Consider the following 21,118-nt stretch of genomic DNA (forward strand, 5'->3'; position numbering starts at 1 on the left):
TGTGTATTGTGTGTGCGTGTGTTTATGTAAGTTTGTGCCTGCCTATGTGTGCGTATTTGTTAGGGTAGCTGTTAGATACACATGTATGTTAAAATGTATGTATGCAGTGTGTGTGTGTGTGTGTGCGTGCGTGCGTGTGTGTGTGTGCGCGTACGTGCGTGCGTGCGTGTGTGTGTGTGTGTGTGGTCACATTTTGGTGTGTGTATGTAACATAGATATAATGTTTTATGTTATCAAAAGCGTTTTTGTAAAGCACCTAGAGCAGATTTCTGGATAGTGTGCTATATAAGTATCCATTATTATTATTATTATGATATGTTGCTGGATGCGACCATCGGGTTCCTTTGGGTGCAGAGGGGTTCTAGGAGGGTTTGTGGCACGTGTTGATGATGCCTGAGGCTTCCGTTGTGGAATTTATAAAGGTTCATCAGCCGCGCCCTTCTCCTTCGCTCTATGAGAGGGGACCACTGAAGGGTCTCCAGCATGTCTTGTACACTGGAGGTTTTCCGATGTCGATGGGTGACCCAGCAGGCAGCGTTGGATCGTTTCCAGTTTCTTGATGTCCTTCTCTATGTAGGGGTCCCACTCCGTCAGAGCTGGCATATTCAAGGGTTGGGCGGACAAGTCACGTGATAGGTAGGCTTGCTGCTTGATGCGCTGGGATCCTACCTTCAGGTTCCTTCTCAGTAGGCCAAGAGTCTTGTTGGCACGCTTCAGTGGAGACATTGGAGATGTGTGGGCTCTACTCCAGCTGAGGTCAGATGTGGTGGTGACGCCATGGTACTTAGATTTGCTGACTGTATCGAGGGTGTGGCCCCTGAGAGTGTAGTTTGTAGGTAGGGGGTTCCTCTTCCGGCTCACTCGCAGTGATCCTCCAGGATCAGTCTGGGCTAGCCTCGAATTACCCTCGGATTCCACTCATTTGACACGATACTGAGCCCCGCTGAAGGGAGGGTAATAGTCTAATGGTGAGAAAACAATATTAAGCGAATTGAGCTTCAGCTGGTGTGTGTGTGTGTGTGTGTGTGTGTGTGTGTGTGTGTGTGTGTGTTTCCCGTCGTGAGGAACAACACAACATCATCTTCTGGAACACTTGAGACAGCCTTCACAATAATCGTCCCCGCCACTGAGGACTCTTGAAAACTCATAGACAGGCGACAGACGCCACAACAAATGAATGGTTAAGGCGTTGGACTTTCAATCTGAGAGTCCTGCGTTCGAATTTCGGTAACGGCGTCTGGTGGGTAAAGGGCGGAAATTTTTCCGATCTCCCAGGTCAACATAAATTATGCGGATGCAGACCTGCTTGTGCCTGAACTTGAACTTGGCCCTCCGGCTTCGTGTGTATACGCAAGTAGAAGATCAAATACGCACGTCAAAGAGTCAGTCCTGTAATCCATGTCAGCGTTCGGTGGGTCATGGAAACATGAACATATCCAGTATGCACACACCCGAAAACGAAGTATGGCTGCCAGTGCCTACATGGCTCTGTAAAAACGGCCATACACGTAAAAGCCCACTCACGTACATACGAGTGAACGTGAGAATTGCAGCCTGGCCACTAACGCAGAACAAGAAGAAGACCGCCGAATGCTCTCAGTGGTTTACCCAGGGGGTAACACCATTACACTCTCTAAATTCCAACCGACGGGACCTATTCACAGAAGGGATGGGTTGCGTTCACTGTCACCCAGTCCACTGAACTGAGCTTCACACTTTTGACTCCGTCAGTCGACACTTTTACTGCTAACAATTTAGCTAATCATTAATTAGAACACTACCTACGATCGGGTCAGAAAGATTAGATGATGTTTACTATGCTAAGACATGCCCATTTTCGTTCGTTTTATTATCAGCTCATTAAACGAAAGAAATTTGGATTTAGTTTTTGTTTGTTTGTTTTTTAACCAACTGACGAAACAAAAACCAAGCATGCATTGACAATCTACTGATGGTTAGAAAACAAATTAAGGCGAAACTGAACAACATCGGTGTGGTGTGGTTGTGTGTGTGTGTGTGTGTGTGTGTGTGTGTGTGTGTTGTGCGTGTGTGCGTGGCGCGCGCCGCGCGCAATAAAGCAGTGGAGAAGAAGGATGTAGCAGAACCTGAGGGGGAAAAGTAATATATAATTACCCTTTCTCAGCCCCAGACTTCAATCCACGTCAAAGCTAATTAGTCTTCACGGCACCTCCACCTTATTTTCAACCACTTGCTGTGGAACGACTAAACGTCTTCTTGGCGGACAGAGAGAGCCGCTACAACAGCAGACTCCGCCGCTGTGGCGACACTGAAAATACCTCGATCATACTACGGGCACGCGACAAGATTACTTGGAAGGAATACCGATTACCCCTTTTCTAATCCCTGGGTGACAGCACTAGTTCTCCCATCTTCAGTGAATGGTACTATACGAGGTGTTTCCACAGTCAACTGCCAGAAACCGATTCTGTCTCCCTCTCTCCGACTCTACACCGCCCCATCTCTCAAGCGTCATCGATGAGTTTCACACGTTCTTCGACACACTTTTTCTGCCCGCAAGCTCAGTACAACATTGACATGCACTTCTCGTTGTAAATTGTTTCGTACCGGTACAGTTTAAGTTCGGCGTTTTCTTGCTTTTCACGTGCTCTCTCAGTCTCTCTCTCTGACTTTTCAAGTGTTCGCAAAATGTTTTTTTTTTTCACGCACACAACACCACACAACAACAACAACACACATACACACAGACACAAAGATGTTGGGATGGGAAATTCCCGAGTCAGCACGCAGCCCCTCGATGGCTTTACAATAGTTCATAATTATGCCTTACTATACATAACATCAGTTCCACAGTCACAAGCCCGGTGGTCAGTCCTCCGCCTTAGACGTTTTCAAACTTCCCTGCCCAGGTGGTTTTTCACCCTCACCCTCACTCCCCCTGTGGTATGTCAGTTTTTCACTGAGGCAAGCTGTCCTTGCAAAAACCATATTCCCCGACGTTCCAGCTTTCTATATTTGGATATGTGAACTGAGGACAATGTTAGTAGAGTGCAACACTGTCTTGGAATTTTTTATAATCGAATTTTTTTCTAGGTTTGGCCATTTCAGTACTAGTATGGTCAAAATCTGATCAGATTTCACCACACATTGGACAAGGAGATGTTACAACGTCTGAATCAAGGCATCTTCTGCTGGAATTCAGTCCAAGTGGTCTCAATCTGAGCTTCGCAAAGCAGATCACAAAATTTGTACCATCTATTTGTTACGATCAATTTTGCCCATCAGTTCGAGTATCTTTACCTCTAATTTCACGTCACAACACCATTGTATAGTGAAAAAAACTGAATAACAAAAACTGGTGGATCATGCAAAATTAATCAGTTTGTCAGTGTTAGATACAAAAAGCGCAACATGATCAATGAATTAATTTATCTCCTATCCTCTTGTTGCTTTCCTTTATTTTTATAATAATGTCCTATTAATGTATTTCACACAGACTTTCTCTGTGAAATTTGCCCCCGAAGTTCATTCGTGACCATTTTTAAAAATATTTGGTGCATTTATTTTTTTCACAATGGTTTCTTTGCAGTCGTTGCCGGACACCTTTTGTTGGGCTAGCGTGCACAAGTGCATGTGCACATGGGACCAGTTATCCCACCAAACAGCCTTCAAATCAAGGTCTGTGGAGGGGAGAGTATCGGTGGTCTAGCTGTGATTAGAACCAGACGCTCAGATTCTACACTTTTGCAACGCAACCTGATGACAAGCACTTAATATACTTCTCTGTTTGAAATATTGATTTGAATAAATAGAAACCTTTATACCTATCATTGCTTTCTATTTCTCCGTGCCAGTTTTGTTTGTGAAACATGCCATTATAAGTCTATCTTTAAATTCCGATTCAAAGCTGCTTTCGTTCCCTACTCCTTGGCACATCCAAACAAGACCGACTGGAATTTAAGTTCATGCTGCGTTAGTGTTTTATTGATGTGGAATACCCAGTTCTGTTTGCCCTTCTCCTCTTGCAGTAGCAGCACACAACATGCAAATGGTCGTGCCATGGCTGACTGATGTCACAAAGTAATCAAAATAAAATGAAATGGAATAGTTCTGGAAGTGCAGAATATCGAATACTTTTGGTTTGGAGATTCCTGTTGTCTTTCACAGTTCTGAATGAATTAGTGTGGATCTACTCCGCTGGTTTTTTTTACTGTGACTCTCATCAGGCGGCAGAAATAGTTTGCAAGTATTGTGGGCTTTTGAGGCAAGGTGTAGCTTCGGCATTTACTTTGACACAGCATCTTTCTTAATCAGGTCAGTAAAATCCTCGATGTTTAACTTCAAACATCATCCACTGACTGACCTTGTGGGTGAATAAAAAGATCTCTTATTTAGTGTTACCAGTGGGCCTTTCAACATATTATTATATTGATCCAATTATTTTCTGCTTTCCATCAAGATTGAGTATTTTACCTCTAAATTTCACTGTTACAAACCACTCATTGAATCAATATCGTGGATAAAAAATACTGAAATAAAACAAAATAAACTTGTGAAGAATACATGCAAATTAGTGTAATCAAATGATATCTTTATTTCACATCGTGTCCACTAAGTATAGCACAAAAAAGGCTAAAACCATTAGATCAATAAAGAAGTTCAATCAATATACAAAATCCTATCCTCTTGTGTGCATTTCAGTATATATATATATATGTGTGTGTGTGTGTGTGTATGTATATGTATTTCTTTTTATCACAGCACATTTCTCTGTGTGAAATTGGGGCTGCTCTCCACAGGGAGAGCGTGTTGCCATACTACAGTGCCACCCATTTTTTAAAATTTTTTTCCAGCGTGCAGATTTATTTGTTTTTCCTATCAAAGTGGATTTTTCTTCAGAATTTTGCCAGGAACAACCCTTTTGTTGCCATGGGTTCTTTTACGTGCACTAAGTGCATGCTGCACATGGGACCTCGGTTTATCGTCTCATCCGAATGACTAGCGCCCAGACCACCACTCAAGGTCTAGTGGAGGGGGAGAAAATATCAGTGGCTGAGCTGTGATTAGAACCAGCACGCTCAGATTCTCTCACTTTCTAGGCGGACGCATTACCTCTAGGCCATCACTCCATATATATATATATATAATTGTGTGTGTGTGTGTGTGTGTGCTTTTTGTGGTTTGATAGTATCAAAGCTGTATGATGTATGAATAATTCAGTCTTTTGATTTTTTAAAAATATATATATATTCTGTGCTATATTGTTAATATGTTTGGAATATATATGATTCTGGATAACATCACTTTTGCCCTTCATTCCAGTTTCATGGAAATGTGCACAGTACACAAAAGGAAATTTCTTTTTTTAAAAAGAAAATAAGACAGAGATCAAGAGAAAGGAAAGGAAGTTAAAAGATGGGTCTACTTTTATTAACATTGTTTTCTTCTTCATTTATCAGTTGATGCATATGTTCATTTTTTCAATCAATGTGATGGTGATTATCATGTCTTATAGCTTAGTGTATTAATGTTGATATGTGATGTCTTTGGTGCAAAATGTATAAAGCACAACACAGCGTGTGTGAGTGACAGTGTGTGTGTGTGTGTGTGTGTGTGTGTGCATGCATGCGTGCATACATGTGCGTGCGTGTGTGTGTGTGCATGCATGTGTGTGTGTATGTGCATGTGCGTATGTGTGTGTGTGTGTGTGTGAAATTATTCAATCCTTCTCAGGAACAAAGCAGTACAGACAACACGCAGTCAACAAAGTCGTGTAAATTAGTATGAAACACCCCCGAAAACGGAGCATGGCTGCCTACATGGCGGGGTAAAAACGGTCATGCACGTAAAAGCCCACTCGTGTACATGCGAGTGTACGTGGGAGTTGCAGCCCACAAAAGCAGAAGAAGAAGAAGAAGTATGATACAAATGTATGTGTTGGCACTCATTGTTACTGCAGGATTTATCAGTTTTCACCTTACGGCTTGATTACAATGGTCTTCCATCCACATGTACCATGTGGAAGACCCGGTCTTGTGACAAAAGCCTTCACACGAAAACTGGTCAAAGCCTGTAGTGGTGACAGCGGCTGTCAACATGGATCTGTTTTCTACACAATGCTTTTTCTTCTTTACTTACAGACTTTTACAACGACTGGATTACTGATTATTCAAAAAGGCGCAGAAGATAAGACTGAAGTGGAAACACCCATCACCAAAAAAGAGCGTCTATAGATACGTGTGCCAATAACAGGTGAACTCTGCCCGTTGATACACTTTGTTACTCTTTTATCTGACAGGGCAGTGAGCTGTGTCATGCTCTATTCTGAACAGATGACACAGTGAGAACGACTTTCTTGAGATACAGATACTGATGATCTATTCATTATTGGGCATGGCTCCTAATGAAAGGGTGTGGGAACAGTTGCGAGAGAGAGAAGAGAGAGAGAGAGAGAACTTTTGTTTTTTCTTAATGTCATTCAAATGCTGGGATGTTTGGGATTTGACCACTGAGCAATGCATATTGGAAGGAAGTAGTCAAACAAATGCACAAAAAGAATGTGCAAACAATTAACAGTCACTATATATGTTGTTTATTTTTTTGCACTATGCGACCATTTGTTTAAATGTAAAAAGTGTAATGCCTTCACATTGAGTGAAACACCAAACAACCTATTTATGAATGAAGAATTATTCTGAAAAAAAACCTGAAACTGTTTTGGATCAGTAAGGTCAATTAAAAAACAACTATTTCCCATAGCATATTCGGATTGATGTCCCATTAAGCGACCTGATGTTTAGAGCTACTGACAAATGTATCTTACAGAATAACTTACACGCAAAGTAGAAGATATTCTTTTAGCTAAAAATGAGAAAGTGACTGCTTTGATTCAATGTGTCATAGAATATAGAAAAGCGCAAATGTTTTGTGAAACAAACACCAGTAAAATTACTTTGGATTTTTATTTTATTTTATTTTTTTATGTTCTTCTCAGTTTGTTTGTGCTCTAACAATAATTGCAATGCCATCATAATTGTAACATGTGGGTAAAACTGGTTTGGTTCTTTTCTATTTTTAAGCCAGATTTGATGTCAACAGACAAACCATTTTTAGAGAAAATGAATTTGCTAAAGTTTACATTGGACACACACACACGTACACACATGTGTGCATGCATGTGCGTGCACACACACACATACACTCACCGGTGGGGTTTCTAGTACCTGCATGTATTGATCCAAAATACATATTTGGATTTCTCTCTTTTTCTCTTTCTCTCACAGAGCCAAACAAGCATGGACACACTGACATACAGAACAAATAACACTGGTGGGAAATACATATCTGTAATAATGACGATCCATACAATAATTGAGTAATAAAACTCTAAATTTAAACTGGAATGAGATTCATAACTGCATATAGCAGTTCCCATAAGGAAAAGAAGTTGATCACTGATCCAGAATGCTCACTGAAACTTCAGTTCATTCTGTATTCAGTGCTGTGCCCGATGTTGACAAATTGTGCTTGGTCCACTGTATGATATGGTTGACAAAGGGACAATCATAAACATTCTATAACAGCAAAAAGGTGAAGAGAAACATTTTTACAACCAGTATTAAAAACAGAACACTTTGTTAAATGGTGACAAACATTTCAAGACTTCAAGACTATTTACCTGCTTCAGACAGAAGAATTTGCTAAGTGCAAAGGGTATCAAAATGACATTCAATCATTCAAACAAGAGAGGCAAGGCCTTCAAGACTCACTTGTGATACACTTAAAAAAAAAATCCAAGCTTTTTAAGTATTGACTATAATTTCAAAATGTAATGTTTAAGATGAGAAAGATCAGTTTAAAGCAAATTAAGTCCCCTAGCATTAATTACAGAGTAATTTCCCTTTTTTACTATCTGCACCAAAATGTTTGCAAAATAAATAAAACTTCCATGCTTAGCAAAAGAAGTTCCTGTTTGAACAAAAAATGATAATACTGACTGCTCTTGTTGTTGGGTCAGAATATCAGATCAAAGTGCCAAGTTTAGAGAATACAAAAAAATATAAATATAACAGTAAATGCAGTTTGCATATAATTAGGCTTCATTGTTTATTTTTTTGTGCCCATCCCATAGGTGCAATATTGTTTTAAACAAGATGACTGGAAAGAACTGAATTTTTCCTATTTTTATGCCTAATTTGGTGTCAACTGACAAAGTATTTGCAGAGAAAATGTCAATGTTAAAGTTTACCACGGACACACACACACACACACAGACAACCGAACACCGGGTTAAAACATAGACTCACTTTGTTTACACAAGTGAGTCAAAAATCACACGAAAAAATGCTGGCTCATGTATGTTCTCTCCGATCCCCTCACATCCCCACTTTACTGATAAATACAAAAGCATTGAAAAGATGACATGTTACACTCTTAGATGATGACAAACATTTTTAAAATACTTTACAGTCAAGTACAGCAGCATTCAAAAGATGACACATTACACTGTTGATGTGATTTACACACACAATTCTCTCCCTTCTTATACACTTCCATAGTCTCAGACCTTCTTATCTGTGCACAAGGATGACATTTATACATTGCATTGTTGGGAATAATGGGAATCCAAAAGAAACGATTTACCGATCACACATTAGAATCAAACATTTTTCTTGTAAGTTTAATGATGTTTTTGTTACTTTTTTCCCTTCCGCATTTTTTTCTTTGGAGGTGGCGCAGGTGGTCATGGCGGGGTGGGGATGGCTGAGCCTGAAGTTGAGGAGTATTTTTCTTATCATTTTCAATTTTTACATTTTTTTGGTCAAAAATCACATCATGTGAATCGATGGTCACATATGACTTTAAGCAGCAGGGATGTAAGATATTGGTGTGAAAGTGGTATAATAAAGCAATCTCACTGACAAAGGACATTATAACCAAACAATCACATCAACAACTGAACTCCCCTCCATTTTTGTGATTTGTTACCTTTTACATAAAAAGCTGATATGGATAGTTTGCAGCAATAATGAAGAACCGTTTAAAAACTAAATAATTCAAAAAGACTGGAGATTTCTCTTTAATCCCCTTAACAAAAATACTGCCTTTTCAACACTCCCACAAATCACATGGTTCTGCTTCATTTCTTTGTGATTGTAAATGAATCGATGACTTGATTGCTGTCGCTGAAGACATAGTCAAACTTCAGCTGAGATCTGGATGGTGTCATGAGGAGAAACCCAGTTTTGATGGTGACATTGTACCACGCCCTCCAGTCAACTGACAACTCAAAGGTTGGGTCATTTGGTTCCGGATTTCCTGTCACAAAAACAGAATAGCTTTATACTAAGTTTTATTTAGGATAGGCTCATAAACGCACTGAGCTGCATCTCACATGATTATGTTACACACAAAAAATAAGATAATGATGATTATCATCTCTCTCTCTCTCTCTCTCTCTCTCTCTCTCTCTATATATATATATATATATATATATGTGTGTGTGTGTGTGTGTGTGTGTGTGTAAAAAAAAAAAAAAATATATATATATATTTTTTCTTTTTCTTTTTTACTGAGTACATGTTTATTCTGCGTGCAAAATCAACACAAGTCTTTTAATTCAGGACCAGCACAAACACAGAATATGCTGGTAGTCAATATAGTGTGTTCCATTGTATGCATGAGTGTGAGCGTTTGTGTTGGTGGTGTTAGTGTGAGTGTGTGCACAAAGGAGGCAAAAACTACAGTGCAAGAGTGACAGTATGTGCATGCCCACATATGAAGCATGACTTTCTTGCATTTATAATGGAAATTCATAGATGTTTACACAAAGATGGATCCCTGACTTTGCAGCTGTGCTGGATCTCCTCTGGTGTGTGGCCTCCTAGCGACCTAACATTGATAGTTTCCTGCTGACTGGTGGCACTGAGACTGTGGCAGATGAGCCCTGGTGTGACTGTGTATTGTGGACTCTGAATGAGCAGCACGGAAGTAATGCCACTGAAACGGTACACAAGATAGGACTATCTCCCCCCACCCCTGCAAAAGAGAAAAAAAGACTGATCCATGCCAGATCAAGCACTGTTCAGTCATGGAAAAGCAAGCGGAATGAAATGTTGCTTGCTGTCTATTATGGCATACATATGTCGTAAGAAATTTTACCTGCCCCTCCATTCACAATGTAGACAGGAGCCTGAGGGTTGTGGAAGTCCTTCTGTGTTGCCTTGCCTTGGTACACAGGGTAGGACCGCTCATAGTGATGGATGTGGCCAGATATCACCTGCAGCAGACAGCAGTCATGCATACCCCAGAATCTGACTGACTGTAAGTATGACAGCTTCCAAAAATCCAGAACAAACCAGATTTATCAGTAACACTGCACATTATAATTCCGCACCTGGCATTACTATTTCTTGTAGCGTAGGGCTCTTCACATGGCTAAAAAACAACGCACTGATTTTGCCTCAGGTGGTGTTCCGCATGGATACTCTCCGTCACTGCATAAAGTCCTTTCAGTGTAGTTCTCCCCCGCAGTTCATCTTCATCACCATGTTGGTTTGGTGTTTCATTTCATCGCCTTTTAAATTAATTAAGATTTCTATTTCTGATAGAATGCTGATGCATGTGCATCTAATCTGCCATTGAGATTGTCTGAAGAAATCTAACAACCGCATATTTTTCCTATTTTCATAATGCAGTGAAATTTTTGTTGGCTTTAACGGACAAATACAGGCATGTCTGAGATGGTAAAGATGGTGGTGTAGGCAAGGATGCCACAAGTCACATGAAAAAAAGCCAGGTATGCCTTCCACACACTTTGATCTACTTGGAACTCTTCTTCAGCCCTCTCACTTCGCAATAAGATCATAATTTTTAACACCACTGTGAAGTCAGTCTCGCTTTATGGTTCAGAAACATGGGAGGACAACCAGCACCAGCACCCACATGCTCCAGACATTTGTCAACAGATGTTTCAGGATGATACTTACCATCAGATGGACCGACCTATGGGACAGAGCAAGGCAAACTCCAGTTGATACAAAAACCAAGTGAAAACGTAGTGGTATTGCGTCCACCTTGGAAGCTAAAGAATCTCAGGGTATGGGATCGAATCACACACTCGCCAGAATCTTCTCCCTCTCCACGAGACCTTGAGTGGTGGTCTGGATGCTAGTTATTCAGATGAGACCATAAACTGGGGTCCTGTGAGCAACATGCACTTAGCACACGTAAAAGAACCCACGGCAACAAAAGAGTTGTCCTTGCTAAAATTCTGAAGAAAAGTCCACTCTTACAGTGAAACAAACATACTTGCATGTAGAAGAAAAAAAGGGGATGTTGTACTGTAGCAATGTGCTTCCCCCCCACCCCCTCCCCCAAGCATCTACAAGGGCAGCCCAAATTTCACACAGAGAAATCTGTTGTGACAAAAAGTAACACAATACAAGAAAAAAAGGAGTCGGGGTGGACAGGCCAAACTCTGCAGAGGAAATCCCCATCCAACATCACCTGGCAGACCCTTAACAGGAAAGAACCCACAGGGCAAACAAACAATGGGACGACCAAGGCTACATTCACATTAAGCCCAGCCAGTAGCTGCCAGACATTTACCATCAGCCTGACACAGCAACACACTTCAATCAAACACAGCTAGATGCAGTCAGCTACGATTCTCTCCAGACGAAAGAAACAAATATTACTGGGATTCATGTTTCTAGAATTACTGAAGAGTTCCATCCCTGAGACCAGCCATCCATTTCATCTGTCTAAATGAGACTAATCAGAAAGCTGGCTGGAGATGGCTGGTCACCAGTGTGAACACTTACAGCCATCATACATGGCAGGAAAGTGCAAAATGATGTGCTCATAATTCCCAGCCAGTTCCTGTCAGCTGCTGCATGCACTACACTTCAATTCAACGCAAATCAATACAATACAAAATGAAACTGAAAGCTTGCTAACGATACACTCACCACATCCACATGAGCCTTGTACAGAAGATCCTCCAGGTATGAGCGATACAAGGCCCCCTCTTCGTGACACCTGTCATAGCCAACCAGACTGCTGCAGTACAGGGGGCGATGACCCAGCACCACCACCCAGGGTACCTGTCCCCGGTTTTCGTTGGCTCGTTTCAGGTCCTGCCAAGACAGACAGCCATGTAGTTTTAGTTTCTGAAGAAGGCGTCATTGCTTTTAGACAAATCCACCATTATAATGCTATACCGCATCTGCTAGGCAGATGTCTGACCAGCAACATGGCCCAACAGAGTATTGTATTGCAATGCACTGCTTTGCATTGTATTGTGGGGTAGTGGCCTATTGGTAACACCGGTTTAGGAAGCGAGATAATCTGAGGGCACAGGATCAAATCCACACACTCAACAGAATCTTTTTCACCTCCACTAGATTTTGAGTGGAGGTCTGGATGCTAGTCATTCAGATGAGACGTTAAACAGATGTCCCATGTGCAGCATGCACTTACTGACTTAGCTGACATTTATAAAAGAACCAACGGCAACAAAAGGGTTGTTCCTGACAAAATTCTGTAGGGAGACTTTGATAGAAAAAACCAACACCTGCAGACAGAAAAAGACAAGTGTGGCGCTGTACTAAAGCAACACATTCTCCCTGAGGTGAGCAGACTAAATTTAATACAGAGAAATCTGTTGTGACAAAAACGTAATATGATACAATACAATACAATGCAATGCAATACAATACAATACAATGCAACATATGTATGATAGTCAGCTGTGTCCGACTATGACCATCAGAACAACAGAGGAGGCAACTGCTGTCCCAACAATCTGGGCTAGAATTTGATCATAGCAGAGCGTGTCTTTCCCTAGTTACATCCCCATTCTCTCAGCCAAGAGGGTTTTAGGACAATTGGCATTGGGATAGTTCCCAAAGGACAGACAGAAAATATGAAGAAACTTAGCCGTATGAAGAGCACAGGAACAGGAGTCATGATGGCTCCCGGAAAAAGAGGGCGCTAGTCAGGGGGGCAAAGGGGAGGTTACCTACTTCCAGGAGGTTATCGGCCGTAGCTACTTTCGTTTTCTCCGCATAGGCGGATAGTAGTTTGCACAGGACAGGAATGTCAGACCCCTGCCGGAGTCTGCACTAGTGGGTCACGGTTAAGTATGTGTAATTAAAAGGCCAACCAGCCCCCAAGGCTGCAGCACTAAGAGTCAGTGCAATCTTGGCTCCTGGTTTGTGAGTCATAGTTCTTCACAAAAGACAAAGCTGTCAATGACTTCCCACTGCAATGGAGAAACCATTGATCATACAGCTCTCGCTTTGCTGTTGGTCCAACTGTAAGCTTATGTCAATCCGTGATATAAACTAAGCGTTGGTCCGAGAATACAATACAACACAACACAACACAACACAATACAATGCAATACAATACAATACAATCCCTCCTGACCTCCTGCATCCAGAGATGCTGCGTGGAGTTTGGCGAGAAGTCGTGCTCTGTGGAGAAGAAGAGCAGGTGGACACCCAGGTAGTCCAGAGAGAACCAGAAAGGTGAGCTGGAACTGCTGGCACTGTGGGGCATGGGCAGCCAATTGAGGTAAGCTGCAAACTCAAACTGCACCTGAAGAGGAAGATGGCAGAATGGTTAAGATGCCAACAGAGTGTCCATGGAGGTCTGGGTTCAAATCTAGGTCTCCCAATTTCCTATAATCGAACTGATCATCCAGTCATTCGGATGAGACAATGAAGCAAGGTCCTGTGTGCAGCACACACTTGGCAAACTGAAAGAGAACCCATGGCAAAATAAGTGTTGCCCTCAGGCAAAATTCTGAAGAAGGAATCCACTCTGATAGGTACACACACACACACACACACATATGTATAGATAGATATATATGCACTCAGCTCTCAAGGCTTGACTAAGCAATGCCCAATGTGGGTTATGCTCTGCTGGTCATACATCTGCTTAGCAGATGCAATGTAGCATATATATATATATATGGATGTGTTTGAGCGCAGTGGGGCCTCATTGAAAAACTGACAGAAACTGATACGGAAGTGCATCTGGTTCAAAGCAAAGCAGAGTAGTTTCTTCCTGTTTCTCCATTAAAAAACTGTTTTAGATGAATGTATCAATGGCACATTTAGAAAACCTTTTAAGTTACTGCGTAGGTTTGCACTTTGTCAATCTGCGAATTCAAATAACTTTGTGTGTGGGAGGTTTTTGTCTCTTGCCATTGCATTTGTTCTACTCTCAAAGTGGAATTTTCTACTGAATTACCCTTTTATTTCTGGGGTTTCCATTAAATGCGCTAAGTGTATGCAGCATCCGTGACCCTGGTTCACCATATCATCTAAAAAAAAAAACCCAAAAAAATAGCACCCAGACCACCAGTCAAGGTCTCATGGAGGGGATGGGGGGGGGGGGGGGGGGGAAGTAAAAATTTTGGTCCAACCATTTATAGGACTCAAACCTGGTGAAACTCACTTCCTAGCCCATCACGTTACCACTAGGCTACCGCTACACCCACCATCATCAACATCGACGTAAGACTCACCTCGTGGTTGCCAGGAGCGGTCATGTAAGGGACTCGAGCTGCCACTCTCTGCAAGCTGTTCATGTAGTCCACCCACACCCAGCTGTTGTTGAGGGTCTTGGTATCATAGTAGTCAGCGTAGGAGATGTCACCTACATGCAGCAGCATCTGAACCCCGTCTGTCTTGGAGGCATTAAACTTCCCAGAACCTGATAATTAGAATTTTTTGTTGTTGTTGTTGTCAGATTGTTGTTGTTGCTTTTCTCTGTTCAGTTTACTACAAGACAGAACATTTAGTCATGACACACAAATGAATACATTCATACATTTCATTGTGCACTTATTTGCACATGTATTCATCCCTAAATGAATACAATATTTAAGAAAATTAAAGTACCTATACACATAGACACATATGGCATTACTTTACATTACAATGATTGGGAAAAAAAAAGAAGAAGCTAGAATCAATTTTGATTTACACTGGTAGAACTTATAACTGAAGATTACTGAAATTTCAGCTAGTTTTAGTTTCTCTGAAAGAATTGAGCTCTACAATAACCTGAATATTCATATTTGTTTGACAAATTTACCTCATAGTATTTCTTGGTTTAAAAAAAAAAGAATTTTGTGTTGTTACTGACATATGTAACTTGCAACACAGAGCATTTTCATAAGAACAGAAACAAAAATACACATTACTCTGTCCACTAAGTTTAAAGGACAGGTGTTTAACTTCAATGTCTATGCTAATTCTGACATTTAAGTAAGAAGTTTTGTACTGTCTCAGACATGACTGGACCTGAAACAATACCACAAAATGCACATCATGATTCTGTTAACTATTTTTGCTGTTATAAAGAAGGGGAAAGTCACAATTAAGTGGTTAAATATTTTTTTAGTTCTGGCAGCCCCCCACCCCTACCCACCCTCCTTTATTTGTGAGAAAAAGTTACTGCATTTCAACAAATCATTTATTCTTTTAAAATGTTCTCAGACAGACAACTTAAAATACATTTTTGTTGTTGTTGTTGTTATTCCCCCTACCCCCACCCCCTTTTTAAAAAAAGACAATTCTTCTTATTTCTATGGAGAGAAAACCACATTTCTGGAAATAATTAACTCTTTCCATACGAACGGCGAAAGAGACGACGTTAACAGCGTTTCACCCCAATTACCATCATCAAAATATTGCAAGCGGAAGGCTCTTATACTGAAGATGTGAATATTGACAAGAATACCATAATTCTGACAACGGAAGCTAAAGGTTGGGTCATTCAGACACCCACTGGACATCCGAGGGGTCTGTGTAGAGGAGAAGAGAGGACTGGCCGCACTGAGTGAGTTAACACCAACAGGAGAGCTCTGTCTGTATTTAGGTCTTTCATATAAAAGGTACAGAGTATATCTGTATCAACAACAGAACAAACAACAGCCACATTTGTCCTGGGAAGACTTATCTGGCTTATAGTACTTCAGGTCATAAGGCTCTGTCCTTTCATTCATACTTCAAGGAACTTCCAAGTGTGAATGAAATCTTACTACAACAGGCAAAAAATTAGTTCTCATTTTTCACAGTTCTTCTTCATCTTGATACTTCTTTGTTGAAATCCTCATAAACACAGCATATTCCATTCAAAATTAATGAAAAATCTACCAGTACCACTGATTACATTTTTGAAATTTTTGGTTTGTTTGTTGTTGTTTTTTCTCAATCATTCTTTTTTGGGGTGTTTGCTTTCATCCTTCCCAACCTTCAGACTTTAATCAAAACAGACTTTTATCAAAATCATAATATCATTCCTGACAAAAACTACTGACAACACTGTACCCATGCGAGCAGCGATAGAGTTGATGGTGCTCAAACCATGAGGCACCCCCATGTCGCCAACTACAGCAAACTGGGGTCCAGGCAGTAGAGGCACTGCAGTGTCTGGATGGATGCGTACATGATAGACATCGCTGAAGCCATATCTGTGGTCCCCACACTGGTAGCTGATGACTTTGACACAGTGTGCACTGGAAGAACTGGTCGGCGGACAAGGGATCACACTCAAGTCCAAGATGGCTGTGTTGAGAGTGTAGCTGAAATTACCTGGAGATTTTAAAACATCATATTGCTGCAGGTGGTATGTCAGCAAGTGTAAGTAGTATTCATGTGAAAATCAAAACTTAATGAGCAATATTTACCATGCCTTAAATCTATCACAGGTGGAGCACTCAAACCTCAATTTTCAAGCAGAGAATAGATTCTTAGCCATTCATGTACAAAAGCCATGTCTTTCAAAGTTTACAAATTTTTTTTTACTGAAGCTCAAATGGCTCAGACACAAGAAGCTGTATAATATTGACTTGTTTGTACATCAAATTAACATATGATCAAAATCAAATGTTAACAACCCTGTATACTTACCTACTTTGGACTACGAAACCAGATATTTATTCTCCACTGTTCCAGTTTTTGACTTTGCAGATATATTTGTTATCTTTTAAAACTGAAATGCATTCTGCCTAAAGTTAAAGGCTTGAAGGCTGCTGATGCAGATTTCTTATCATTTCATCTGGGTGAGATACAGCTTTTAACTTGGCTAAATTAGAGTACAGAGTATCCTCCTGTTAAAAAAAAACAAAAAAACATGTATACTTAAAAACGTACCACCAGAGCAAAAATTGTAGTCTTTAACTATCCAATAATCATATCAATGTGAGGCTCCCAAGTTTGAATCCTTGTCACAGAGCCTGGTGTACAGTGGGTTAAAGTTGGAAATTCCTCCAAATGCCCAGGTCAAAAGATATGCAGATCTGCTCATGCCTGAACCACCTCTGTGTGCATATACATCCAGAGGATCAAAGGCGTATGTAATCCATGTCAGCAATCCATAGGTTTTGGAAACAAGAATACATCCAGCATGCACATCCCTGAAAATGGAGAATGGCTGCCAATATGGTGAGGTAAAAACGATAATTCACATAAAACTAGTGTCTTACTTGTACATTTGTATGAGTGAACGGGGGAGTTATAGCCCACGAATGCAGAAGAAGAGGAAGAAAAATATATACATGGATGTACACCTTGTAAGTTCACTGACCTGCTGCATAGGAGTAAGACCTTCCTCTGGCCTTTTGACTGGTGATGGTTTTGGCTCCATAGAGGCACATGGGACTGAGGTGACCTATCCCCCAGTTGACAGGGGTCATCCAGGTGACTCTGAGGTCCTGAGACCCGGCGAGAGCCACGTGCAGCCCTTGCACAGTCTGCTGAGTGACTTTCAGTTTAATCCCATCGTGATGTGCCAGAGGAGGCTCCTGTTCTCTTATGTCGGCTGTGTACACATAGCCGCTGTCTTGAATATCCCAGCAAGCTACATGGTCCACTTGGATCAGAAGCATCAGCAGGACAGTGATGAGAAGGTAGTTGGTTTTCCATGGTTGCATTGTGAGTGTGTACTTTTCTAACCTGGACAAAATGTTTTAAAGAAATAGTACAAAACAAAAGATTAAACAAGTACATAGCTAGTCAAAGACAACACCCAAGAATGGACAGGGATAAATGTGGCAGAATCCCAGTGGAGTGCAGAGACAAGTGGAAGAGAGTGATGCTGTTGTCTTAACTGGTAACCCAACGACATCAGCAGAAGTGAAAGGGCAGGTAACAGGTAACAGACAGGTTTGCTCCTTGAAGAAAGACAAAAACATACAACTTTAAGTCAGTGTATTCAAGATGGTAAGAACTACAACCAACATGGCTTTTTTGCTATCATTACATGTCTTTGCCTTGTTTTTCTTTGAGGAAAGGTTAAATGGCTTGTATATAGTGGTTCACTATTTACTACTTAGTATTACTATTACTAACTGGCATTACTTTAACTTTGGTGCTTTTTTTTTTTTTCAAAATTAAAAATTAACAGGTTGAAATATTCTGCAGAAAGAAGACGATACAAATGTTCAGGTAAAAGACAACATGCTGAAGACTCAAATCCTCAGCCATCTGTATCAAAAAGAAATAATTAATTCATATATAATCAAAACAACAACAACAATAACACACACACAACACATGCACTCACAACACAACACAACACAACACACACACACTCACCTTTTATCTTGTGAAATAAGCTACCGAAAAAGTATAAATATACCAAACTCAAAATTTCAGGATTGTATATTTCAGTCTGAAAACTGAATTATTTGCAGATCTGATTATCATAATCTTGATATTAATCCAACTCAAACAATCCTGAAAACTGAAAATCATCTCACTCAATTTCTTACCAGGAACATTAAACTGTTGCCAATTACCCCAAGTACAAATGAACTTCCTAGTTACTGTCATGGTTAAATCCTATCATAGTAACTCATTTTGCTCCAAATAAAATTCATTTTTGCGTGCAGTGGTACGTGAGTGCGTACATGAGTGTGTGCATGTGTGTAAATAACATTTTATCAGCAGTCTCATAATGATGTGTGTGTGTGTGTGTGAATCACATCCTATCAGCAAAGTCTTGTGAGTGTGCACTACACAAAATACTGCTTACCTTCACAGACTCGATAGATTAAAAAGTTTAAAAAGACTTGATCCAGATTATAAACTGCATGGACTGTGGCTGTAAACATGCGTCAAGGAAACACATCACACTGGATTTGGGCCACGATTTGTCAGGGCAGTCATCATGACTGCACACTTTCCAAATCGCACATCCCGTTTCTTGATGAATGGAACGTGTAACAAAAGGAAGCTCATGTGACACGGACGTATCCTGTCTCATCGTGCTGACGTGCGTCGACTAAGGATGACACATTTTCAGTAGTGCAACACGGATGGTGTCTACGTCATTAGTAAACTGTGACCTGGAAGTAGAATCCAGAGAGCCAATCCGGAGAAGAGCGGACACTCAGCAGTTCGGCAAGAGCTGATTGCCAATTGAGCGGACTGGAAAAAGGCGTCTGCAACAGTGACACTGACACTTTTGTTAGATTATTTAAGACACTAGTAAAACCACACCTCGAATATGGAAATGTTGTTTGGTACCCGCTATACAAAAAGCAGTCTGTTGCAGAGTTAAAAAGTTTTAAGGGCAACAAGGTTTGTTAGTGGATTGCAGGATAAAACATATGAAGGAAGACTGAAATCACTTAATTTACGATCTTGGAAAAAAATTCAGGATCTAAAACAAACATATAAAATACTAAGTGATATTAATAAACTAGACAAAGACCTTTAAAAAAAAAAAATCTTTCACGGATATTGTTAACAAGGAATGCCACTGACAAACTATTCATTAACCCAGTATTCAAGAACAACTAGAATAACATTCGAAAAAAATGTTTTAGTAACAGAATTGCACCATATTGGAATACATTACCTCAGTCTGCATGTTAAGATGGCGAACAATGTTAACACTTTTAAAAAAAATCTCCCAGAAGTGGAAAATAGTATCAGCAAGTTGAAATTTATTCATTTATGGGTTTTAAGGCCATCATCATCAATATAAAAAGCCTGAAAACAGTCCCAAAGTCTAGTGTGGCCTTCAAGTTCATGCCCTGCTCTCATGGAGACCTCAGTTTCGATACCCCTCCACTTCTGTGCTTGGGGCGAGTCCTGTCAATGTCCGTTCAGTGTCGGCAGATTCATGGGGGGGCTATTGTTTGAGGGTCGTGGTGGCGGTCTCAACTGACTCCGCCGGTCTGGGAGGGACGCTCACTCAGTCTGGCTCCGCGACTAAGCCCTTATTGTCGTTCTAGGGGGCTTAGTTGGTGGTGTCCTAAGTACGTTGAATCAGAACAGGTACTACTGAACACTGCCACCCGGAAGTGACTCAGCAGCCGCGCCAGTGCAGGGTCTCCTCAGTCTGGTGTGTGGCCTCCTGGCGACCCGACATCGATGGTTCCCTGCGGACTGCCGACGCTGGAACTGCCAGTGACGGACGAACCCACTATGTGTGGCCGTGTATGGGGGGATCTAGAATGAGCGGCGTGGGAGTAATGCCACTGAAACGATGTAGACGATGGGGCAGCTTACAAAAAAAAATTTTTTTAAATAGACTGGGACTAAAAGAAAAAACCGAAAGGCTTTTAAACAACCCACAAATCTAGAAGAATACGGAGGAGTAGAATGTAGTCCGGCATTGACAGCGAAGCCAAGCACCGGCCCAGACTGGGAGGCAATCGCCCACGGACGTGTGCGAGAGGAGACTGATTCCTATGTAACGATCATTGAGAGTCCTCCGGCACCGAGTCTGAGCAAAATATAGACCGGCATTGACAGCCGGCGAAGCCAAGCACCCAAACTGGGACTGAGGCCGCACTCGCCGGCACACGTCTGTAACGATCATTCAGAGTCCTCCGGCACTGAGTCTGTGCAGTGCAGTGAGAACGTGGCCATGTTTATAGGAAGCAAGTGTATATGTTTGTGTTGGACTTAAAGTGTGTCCGACTTGAAAATGCAGATTAAACACTTCAGGGGTCAGCTTGACACTCCGGCCCCGTGTCGATACTCTCGGCCCGGCTCGATAGTCCACTCTCAGAAAGATCCAAAAACAGTCAAATATATAGTTATTTTATTTTATTTTATTATATTTATTATTTATTTATTTATTTATTTTAAGTTACAAACGA

The 21,118-nt window shown here is 41.0% G+C and overlaps 1 protein-coding gene across 2 annotated transcripts; it reads right to left on the minus strand.

Moving 5' to 3' along the window:
* Window positions 1-7,311: 7,311 nt before the first annotated feature.
* On the minus strand, window positions 7,312-19,303 carry LOC143285420 (acid phosphatase type 7-like). Of its 2 annotated transcripts, none has more exons than XM_076592678.1 (8): window positions 19,039-19,303; window positions 17,590-17,957; window positions 16,332-16,595; window positions 14,522-14,709; window positions 13,414-13,584; window positions 11,952-12,119; window positions 10,141-10,258; window positions 7,312-9,297 (listed from the first exon to the last, which is right to left on the minus strand). In XM_076592678.1, the coding sequence occupies exons 2-8, from the start codon at window positions 17,933-17,935 to the stop codon at window positions 9,119-9,121; spliced, it is 1,434 nt and encodes a 477-aa protein (XP_076448793.1). In that variant the 5' UTR covers window positions 17,936-17,957; window positions 19,039-19,303; the 3' UTR covers window positions 7,312-9,118. The 2 variants fall into 2 exon arrangements, with proteins under 2 accessions (XP_076448793.1, XP_076448794.1); XM_076592679.1 differs by lacking the exon at window positions 19,039-19,303 and adding an exon at window positions 18,600-18,809.
* Window positions 19,304-21,118: the final 1,815 nt, after the last annotated feature.

The sequence above is a fragment of the Babylonia areolata genome, chromosome 9, assembly GCF_041734735.1.
Source record: "Babylonia areolata isolate BAREFJ2019XMU chromosome 9, ASM4173473v1, whole genome shotgun sequence".
NCBI lineage: Eukaryota > Metazoa > Mollusca > Gastropoda > Neogastropoda > Buccinidae > Babylonia > Babylonia areolata.